Here is a 9,784-nt window from a genome sequence, read left to right as displayed (position 1 = left end):
CCTCTGCAATCATCCACTCCAACCCCCCTGCCAAGGCAGGGTCACCTGGAGCAGGTGGCACAGGAACACACCCAGGTGGGATGTACAATTTTCTCCTTTTGTGCAAATATACTCTTTTCCTACTACAATATCCACAATATCCAACTACAAGCTCAAGAACCACTAACTGTGGTTTGTTCTAACTGGGTATAAAGCTGGCTAATGGTCATGATCACGGGGAAGCTTTGGAATCAGATGAAGTTCTCCCTACTTCATTGTGTTTGGAGGTTTTTATCACAAACAGGACAGCACTGCTGGGGTACATTCCTTTTATTGCAGCATCAGCCTCATTGCATGGTTGAGACAACAGAAATATGGCAAAAGCTCACCCACAACCAGCAGCACCCAAACTTACCTTTACTATTTCCCACATTTCATCATCTCCTTTTGTCCACAAGACTTGCAGGAAGTTTGGTATCTTCATTTTTGAGCTGCTGATTCCTCTCCTAGATCTGACCAGAACTGGCCAAACGATGAAGCCAATGTTCTGGGGAATTGAAGGCAGACAACACAAACCTGCCACAGGTTTTGGTATGAGCATGGCAGGAGCAGCTCTGGTGTGGATGTTCCTCTGCATCTGAAGGGAAACACTCAGCCTTTGAGTCCCATGTCCAGTTCTGGGGCCCTCAGTTCAGGAAGGACATTGAGGGGCTGGAGCAGAGAAGGGAACAGAGCTGGGGAAAAGTCTTGTGAAAAACGCCAATCGCTTGGTTTTAATATTTTAAAAGTTTAATAGTAATAAAGTGGTTATAAAAATAGCAATATAATTAGAGTAATAATAATTTGGACAATTTGAATTAAGACAATATGAGACAATAGAAACAAAGAGTTGCAGACAGTCTGGACCTCTTTCTGGGCAAAATAAGCCTGAAAAGAACCCATGTTAACAGAGGATTAACCCTTAAATGCAAGAGGCTGTTGCATATTCATACATCTCATACATGATGCATAACTTCCATTCAAACACAGGATTCTGTCTGGTCAGTGTCAACTTCTTCCTCTGAATCCTGACAGCATCTACAGGGATGAGTGAGGTAGGAAGAAGTTCATTTCTTCTGATAATGGAGCAATAAATTGTTTTTCTCTGACAGATTTAGGTGTCCTGTGGCTGCTATCTCGCTGTGAGTCCTTTCTTTAAAAAAAGTATCTTACATAGCATAGTTTCTATTTTAACATTATGTTATAGCCTAAAACTATATTTAACACACTACTTAAGAAACTTAAAACAGCATAACTTTCTAATATAACATATATAATATTCATTTTAATATTTGCAAAAAACCAATCATAAAATACACATTTTTCACAGAGAGGACCTTCTTGTGCTCTACAATTATCTTACAGGAGGTTGTAGCCAGGTGGGGGTTGGGCTCTGCTCCAAGGGACAAGGTGAGAGGATTTAGTCATAAGCTGCATCACAGCAGGTTCAGGCTGAATATGAGGAGGAATTCCTTCACAGAAGGGGTGATTAGACATTGGAGGGGGCTGCCCAGGGTAGTGGTGGTGTCCCCATCCCTGGAGGTGTTTACAGAAACACTGAATGTGCACACGGTGCTCTGGGCTAGTTGACATGGTGGTGTTCATCAGTCACGGGTTAGACTCGATGATCCCAGAGATCTTTTCCAGGTTGATTGATTCTCTGCTCCCCAGCAGCCAGACCCTGAGGCTCGGGGGAGTGGGTGGTGGCTTAGATGGGCCTCCCACACCCTGGGGCGCAGTGCGGGAACACCCGGCTAGAATCCAGCCCTGAGCGGACCTCAACCTCTCGCTGCGATATTTCTCCTTCTGAACAGGGAAAAGATAACAATAATTAAATAAAAATTCAAATGAGGGGGTGGAGATAGAGAAAGCGAGAAATCCCCCCGTCACCATGGTAACGACCGCACGGCGCCTCCTGTTGCCTTGGTAACGGCCAGGCCTTCCGGCGGCGCCCGGAAGCGGCGGGCGCGCGGGGCAGCAATGGCGGCGCCCTCGGCCCCGCCGGCCGCCGCCGCCCTCACGGTGCTGCTGTCGGTCGGAGCCTCCGCGCCCGGGCTGCTGAGGGGTGTCCCCCTCGCCGCCGCGCTGCGCCCCGCAGCCCTGCAGGACGGGGAAGGTGAGCGGGGCCGCCGGCGGGCGCAGCCGCTGCCTCCTTGGTCCCTCTGCCCGCCTCATTCCGCGCCTTCCCCAAATCCCTTTGTGTCCCCTCTCTCCAGCCTCTCCTTGTCCTGCCCTGGACGCCGTGGTACCCCCCAGCCCCCATTTCTGTGCATTTCCTCAAGCTTGTCTCCGAGTTCGCTGCTCCCCCCCGTCCCTCTCTCCGTGTCCCTTTTCTTCCCTCTCTCCCTGTCCATGTCCCTTCCCGCTCTCCGTGCGCTTCCCCTGGCCGGCCCCGAGCCTGCTGGGCACCCATCTCAGTCCCTCGATGTCCAACTGCTCTTCCACACCCTCATCTCTGTCCTTCGACAGTCAGCCCAGGGGATAACGCTACTGGGAGCTTGAGGGATTTGCATTTCTCAGTCCCTCTTGTATTCCCAGAATGATTTTTATCACACTTTTAATTCCTGTGTTCCAGCTTGCCCCCGTGCAGTGATTTCCTGTATCAGTCCAGGGCTCTGAGCTGATGGGTGATTCCACCATCTCCTCACGTGTCTCCAGGGGTTGCACTCTGTTGTTTTGTTTCTCACTGCTGTTTTTCTGGCTGTGGAACTGAGGTTGATGGGAGGGAGGTGAAGTGTCTCAATCCCTGCTATGTGTCATGGGGAACACCTAAACAGAGGACCCAGAAGCACTTCTGAGGTGTGATAACCTCCAGGCTGTGGTGAGGGTCCCCAGGACGAGGGAAGAGATGAGGATCTGATTCCAAGTTCTCAGAAGGCTGATTTATTGTTATATTATATTATATTTTCTATTGTGTTATATATATAATATATAATATAATATATGTAATGTAGAATATATAATATTATATTTTCTGTTATATATTATATTATACTTTCTATTATATATTATGATCTCATATTATATATTACATTATAGAGTACTATACTAAAACCATACTAAAAAGGTTCATTCATTAACAAGAATAAATAATAAAAACCTCATGACTGACTCAGAGAGTCCAACACCGCTGGCTGTGATTGGTCATTAATTAAAAACAATTCACATGGAACCAATCAAAAATGCACCTGTTGGTAAACGATCTCCAGGCCACATTCCAAAGCAATCAGGTAATTATTGTTTTCATTCTTTTCTGAGGCTTCTCAGGAGAAAATCCTGGGCAAAGAGGATTTTTCAGAAAATATCATGGTGACACCAGACTTTTTTGGTGGTGAAAATCAGCCTGCCAGCAATTTAAGAAGTGTTTATCTTTTTGCCAAAATCATCAGTACTGTAACAGTTATTTTTATGTCTCTTGCCTTCTCTTTTAATGAGACTGAAATTTACTACAGATGCTGTTGCTTTTTTCCAGGCAGCTTCCCAGGAAGCAGCAAGAGCCGGCCCATATGTTTGTGACACCCAAGATAGCACTTTTTCCACTCTATCTTGTTATTTATGCCTGGTTTTAAAGGCCTCAGGTTCCTTCTTTTCTCTACCAGGATAGAAATGAAAGCTCTTAATTAATCCCATGGGCTCACTCCCCCTCTGCTCAAGCCTGTAATTGTTTTCTAGCAGCCCCAGTGCTGTCTGTGCCTGTCTGAGGTGCTGCTGTGCTCAGTTCACAGGTTGATCACCTACATCTTCATCTACGAGGACCTGATCTCCCTGGCCTGTGGGGCTGTTATCATCTGGTACTTTGCTGGCAGCTTTGAGAAGAACGTGGGCACAGTGAAGCACTGCATCCTCACTGCCACTTTCTCTGTCCTCTCTGCCCTCCTCTACCTCTTCCTCCAGCCCCTTGTCTCCAGGCTGCTGGAAGTGGGAGATGCCAAGGGCTTCATGCCCGTGGCTTTTGCCATGCTGGGGGTCTCCACCACCCGCTCACGCATGAAGAGGACTCTGCTTTTGGGGTGCAGAGTTCCTGTGCTGCTGGTGCCGTGGCTTGGGCTCTGCCTGGCGTGGTTTGTCCCCCACTCTTCCCTCTTGGGGAACCTGTGTGGGCTCCTGGTTGGGGAAGCCTGTATCCTTTCTGAGTGGGAAGCCCTGGGCCAGAGTGAGATCCTGGTGGGAAGTGCTGTAGTTCTCACTGCTGGCTTTCCCTGGACTCTTGCCCTGCACTGAACCCTCACGGGCTTTTCTCATGCTCATCCCACTCTACATTTGTGTTCCACCTCACACTGCCCCTAACCCTCACAGGCTTTTCTCATGCTCATCCCATTCTGCATTTGTGTTTCACTCACACTGCCCTTAACCCTCACTGGCTTTTCTCATACTCATCCGCTCCCATTCTGCATTTGTGTTTCACTCCCCCTGCCCCTCTCAGTGCCTGCAGAGAAGGTGGAGCTGAGGAGGGGGATGGTCTCTGAAGGTGCTGCTGGTTAGAGCAGGGAGAATTCCCCAGAGGAAGTGGTTTGGGAACAGAGGGGGCTCTGTGTGGCTGTGTCAGAAATGAGTGTGTTGTCCTCAGCTCTCCTTAACAAGCTCCTGATTTCAGATGGTCTTGGCTACTGTTTCTGCTTGGATTTTCCAGAGTCTGTGGGCTCTAAGCTGGACTGGGTGTTCCCTTTCACTCTGCTGAAGAGGATACCAGGGCTGAAATACATCCCAGGGTCCTTAGCAGAGAGAAGAGCCTCTGGAAACAGCATGTAAGTACAGGAGTTCCTGTGAAACATTTGTAGGGGAATTTTGAGGTGTGAGCAGAGGCCTTAACTCATCTCTAAAAGCTGTATTGTACCTCTCCTGTTCACAGAGTGGGTGCCATGGGCAGCAGAGTCACCCAGTGCTGTTACACTGGTGACATTGGTGTGACTAATGAATCACCACACATTAACCAGATCTCTAAATGGAGGTTGTAGACCTCTCCTTTGCTGCAAGGGCAGCGTGTACACATGGGAATATTGCAGCTCTGGCTGACAGGAGAGCTAAGTTGTGTAACTCTGCCCCAGCTTTAGGCAATTGTTCCTGGCTATATGGCTCCCTGGGCCATGATCCTTATCTTTATCTGCCCCACCTTTCCTGCCAGGAATGCTGTGAAGTGAGTTGTGTCCAAACCTACTTAGGACCAGAGCTTTGTAAATTAAGGATGGCACTTACAAAGTTCAGTGCAGACCTTTTGGTGTCTTTTAACCTTTCAGCAGGTTTTCAGTGTCAAGGCAATGTTGCTTTACAGAAAAGAAACCTTGGGGCCCAGAGCTGACATGCAGGAAAGGTTTTAAGTTTAATACAAACCATGAGGATTCACTTGTACTCTAAAAAGTTTCAAAATGCAGGTCAAATATTTACTTATTCTAAGGTATACTTTCAGTTTCACAGAGGAAAAATAATTTTCTATTCAGGGTTACATTTTATGTATTGTTTAAGCCATCAGCTTGCTGTAAAGTTTTATTTGAAGTGGAAGCATTCCCAGGTGTTTGCACTGCCCTCACCCATGGGAAACCATAAAAGCAACCCTTGCCTGCAGCAGGGGTGTCCCCCAGTCCATCAGGACGTTCAAAACGTGTGGGTGCTTGCAGGGGGGGCCAGAGAGGCCCAGAATTTGTTTTCCCTCTCTCCCTCCTGTGCAAGTGCAGGTTTTGGGAGGAGAGGGAGCCTGGTTCTGTGCTGAGCCTGTGTCAGCACCAGTGCCATCCTGCTGTGCACAGCACCTCAGTGTCTGAACCTGCCTCCTTTGGTGAGGTGACACAGGCTGTTGTGACACAAAGGTATTTACATGAACGTTTGACTATCAAGCAGGGCGTGGGAAGGTGTTTCTAGGATGCTTCCACTGCTGCAGCTGAATTTGCATGTCTGTGTCTTAGATACAACTTCTGTAAATGCTTCTGGAGTTTAATTTTTATTATTTTGATGATTATTCCAAGCAAGAGCTCTTAATAGTTTGGGATTTGTTTTAATCTTAAATTTTCATAAGGTTCAGGCATCAAATGGCTGCAAGAGAGGAGATAATTCTTTGAAGTCCAGGCCTTGGCATCATGTTTATGTCCACAAATAAAAATCCAAACTCAAACCCACACCTGAAATAATTAAAAAGAAATCTCCAAGCCTGAAAATCCCAGCATGAGCCAGTCTCTTCTTCTTGCTGGGAACTTGGCACCCATGGCTTCATGAATATTGCCTGGATTCTCAGCTCTCATCCTCATGTGCGTGGGCTGAGCAGCACTCCTGAAGTCCCAGAGGCTGAGGCTTGCAGGCAGATTGCCTCTCTCCTGATGGGTTTTGGCAGGATGAGTCATGCCTTCTGCTGGCAAACCCTTCCTAGCCCTTGCTTCTGAATGATTAATTTTATTTCTAACTCTCTCTTTTATTTCTAACTCTTTCTTCCTTCCTTTTTTTTTTTTTTCCTTTGCTCTATACTCTGGGCTCTTAGTCGCACCAAAGGCCTTTTGTGTTTTCTTGATAAATAACACTTGGCAGCTGTAACTTCTCCTGATTAATGACTTGGCAGATGTGTCACTCACAGGGCAGGGAGGATGTGCACAGGAATCTCAAAGCATGTTGAAATTTGGCTTTGTGTATTCCTTGCACAAAGAGTCTGGGGCCAAGAGCCAGGCTCCTTCAGTGGGTGTGGAGTGAGAGTGGGTTGGGACTGGGAACAGCTGTCCTGGGAGGCCACTAAAGCCATTTTTTACTCAAGTGCTGCTTATAATAAGGGCTTCTGTTGTAGTGAATCCCTCTGATGGGTTGCAGTGACCTCTCTGAGCGCTGGTCGGAGGAAATCTGCCCCCAGGGCATTTCCAGCCCTAATTAGGCAATGGCAGTTCTGAGCACAGTGTAACTTTCTGTTTTCTTCCTGCCCAGGATTAAAGCCGTGCCTGGCACTTACCCCACCCAGAGCTACCACTGCCTATCGCCTCTGGCTCTTCCTGCTCACCCCAGTGCTCAGGGCCAGAGCTTTCATCACAGCCAGGCTCTGGGACAGCAGGCACCTCAGCATGGCCCTGCTGCAGGACACAGCCTCAGCTCTGCCCACTGCCAAGCCAGAGGTGCCTTTGGAGAGTGCCCTGGGCAGGCCCAGGCTGGAGCCTCACCAGGACAGTGCTGCCAGCTGGGCAAATTCTCTGTCCCACAGCGTGTGTGCCCAGCTCAGCCACAGCCACCCACAGCCATGGGCCTTCAGCAAGCACCAGGGTATCCAGCAGCCCCAGTGGGCCCTGTTCCAGCTGAATTTACCAGAGTGCAGGTGTACTGATCCTCCAGAAAGCAGCAGGACTCACACAGGGCAGGAGTGCTGTGTGAGGCTGGCACAGCAGTGCTTTGTTGGGATCTGTGCTGTGTCTGGGTGAGTGTTGGTAGCTCCAGTGAAGGCCATTCCCCTGAATTTCCCTGTTCCCTGGCACGGTCTACTTGAATATTTCCTTTATAATTTTGTTGGGTTTTTTTTACTTTTTGATGTGGCTGGAGGATGGGAACTGTATCACCTCAGTGAACTTCTCATCCTTTTTATGTCTTTTCTTTGCTGCATTTAGCAGCTGCCTTTTTCCACAAGTCCACTGGAGTTCCAGTGCACCAGGTCCCCAGGCCAAGGCAGGAACCTCAGTGGCAAAACACTGAGCAAATCTGGGCTTTAACTAAGCTGCAGCAATAAGCACTTCCCATTTACATTCCTGTCTTTTTTACAGGTTTGATGTAGCTAGAACCCAAAAGAGTGAGAAACATATGAGCCTTAGGTTGTAACTTAAAATTAAATGGAGGAGGACAATGTCTGTTCTACTGGTGACTTGTCCTCTTAAGAGAGTGCCTTGAAGGGGGCTTGTTACACCAGCCTGGGGCAGGAGGATAGAATACAGAGTACCTTCTTCTGCCCCAAAACACAGCTCTGAAATGCTGAAGGTCCCGTGCCTGCATCAATGGATTGCCTTCATTTTCTGAGAGCATTGCACCAGCTTAGCCTGTATCACCAGCACTTGGCAGCCTCAAATGCCTGTGAAGTAGTGAGACACTTTTCAATAAGGGATTTTGGCCCTTTGTGGAGCAAATATTTATAAATCCAAAGAGCTGGGAGGGACCTTAACAATGGGTTAGAAGAATTAAGTGGAATGTAGCAGTGCTGTTGGGGGTGTTCACACTGCTCAGCTTCAGAAATCTCACCCAACAATATTAGCACAATCTCTCTGATTTTTTCAGAGCTGGTGGGCAGGTGTGTGGGAGAGGGGAGTTTTCAGCCAGGGATTTACAATAGGATTCACTGTTTGCTGCCTGAGGCTATAATGAAGGAGTTGCTGGGATTTGAGCTTTATTCCCAGCTGTGTAGCTCACTGTACAGTGCCCAGGAGGAATCTGCTGTCTCTGTGCCTGTAAATCAGCCAAGATCTCAACAACTGCCCTTGACTCTCCTTGGAGTTTTGCTGTGCTCCATAAAAAAGTGCTTCATGAAGCACAAAGTGCCATTCCTGCTCTTGGAGATGTTCTTGCAGTGCCTCACCCATCCCCAGAAACTCAACAGCCTCAGGGCTCCTCCCTGCTCTCACTGAGCCTGGCCAGAGGCTGAGTTCTGGCACATTCCAAACCACATCCCTGCCTCTTTGATTTTTCCATCATCAGGGTGAGAACAAACCCTGAGTTGCCATCCAGCTGCTTTACTTCTCCAGCAGCCCCTCTGGAGTCACTGCCATGGTCCCATCTGGGATGCAGGGGCTTCCTTTGGGAGGAGACCAAAGTCAGTGCTGAGAACTTGCACCTCACAGGAGTAAGACATGAGTAAGAAGCTCTTCTTGTGAAGGTGAGCACCCAGGCAGGGCTTTCAGCAGTACTTGGGAACCAACTTGGAGTTGGGGAACAACTCTGTTTCATACCTGATTATTTCCTCTGTGGGATCACAAGTGGACTTGATTTCATGGTCCTCTTTTTCCTGCTGACAGCAATTGCATTGTTATACTTTTAGTGTGGAGCAAGAGCAGGATAAGGAGCTTGTTTGGAATTTAAAAGCATGTTTTTAATACCAGGAAAGAAATGCTAGAGATAACATTGAAGTGTTGACACTCCACTCCTGTTAGTGCCTTGATTTTTCCTCCTTGTGAAATCCTTGCCTGTAAACTGAGGAATTTTACCACTGATTTTTTTCCAGAAGGGTGATGAGGATCAATAGCAATCACAAATGTTGTGTGTCTCCAAACTGTGAACTTGAAATAGAATCTGAAAGATGGACTGGTTTTCTCTGGGTGCGTTTATAAGTGGGGAGCTAGAGCGTGCCCCTTGGGGGATGGGTGGGGTGGGATCAGTGGGGCGAGATCTGTGGGGCAGGATCAGTGGGATGGGATCAGGAGGATGGAGTTTGTGGGATGGGATCAGCGGGGTGGGATCTGTGGGGTGGGATCAGCGGGGTGGGATCTGTGGGGTGGAGTCTGTGAGATGGGATCAGTGGGGTGGGATGGGATCCCTGGAGTGGGATCTGTTGTGGGGTGGGATCCGTGGGATGGGATCCCTGGGATGGGATCCCTGGGATGGGATCTGTGAGGCAGGATCAGTGAGATGGGATGAGTAGGGTGGATCTGTGGGGTAGAGTCTGTGGGATGGGATCAGTGAGATGGGATCTGTGGGGTGAATCCATGGGATGGGATCCCTGGGGCAGGGTCAGTGGGGTGGGATCAGTGGGGTGAGATCATTGGGGCAGCATCTGTGGGGCAGGATCAGATGGGACAGGATCAATGGGATGGGATCGGTGGGATCCCTG

At 48.5% G+C, this 9,784-nt stretch overlaps 1 protein-coding gene across 1 annotated transcript; it reads left to right on the top strand.

Moving 5' to 3' along the window:
- The first annotated feature begins 1,998 nt into the window (after positions 1–1,998).
- On the top strand, positions 1,999–9,258 carry RHBDD2 (rhomboid domain containing 2). Its single transcript, XM_066563376.1, has 4 exons — positions 1,999–2,134; positions 3,737–4,138; positions 4,613–4,763; positions 6,913–9,258. The coding sequence occupies exons 1-4, from the start codon at positions 1,999–2,001 to the stop codon at positions 7,301–7,303; spliced, it is 1,080 nt and encodes a 359-aa protein (XP_066419473.1). The 3' UTR covers positions 7,304–9,258.
- The last annotated feature ends 526 nt before the right edge of the window (positions 9,259–9,784 follow it).

This window comes from Molothrus aeneus, chromosome 20, assembly GCF_037042795.1.
Source record: "Molothrus aeneus isolate 106 chromosome 20, BPBGC_Maene_1.0, whole genome shotgun sequence".
Taxonomy (NCBI): Eukaryota; Metazoa; Chordata; class Aves; order Passeriformes; family Icteridae; genus Molothrus; species Molothrus aeneus.
The sequence above is the reverse complement of the archived record's forward strand: the minus strand, read 5'-3'. Positions and strand labels throughout refer to the sequence as shown.

Coding starts and splice junctions, on each gene's coding strand:
- RHBDD2 (XM_066563376.1), top strand. CDS start 1,999: ATGGCGGCGCCCTCGGCCCCGCCGGCCGCCGCCGCCCTCACGGTGCTG. Junction 2,135..3,736: donor AGCCCTGCAGGACGGGGAAG/GTGAGCGGGGCC, acceptor TGCTGTGCTCAG/TTCACAGGTTGATCACCTAC. Junction 4,764..6,912: donor AGAGCCTCTGGAAACAGCAT/GTAAGTACAGGA, acceptor CTTCCTGCCCAG/GATTAAAGCCGTGCCTGGCA.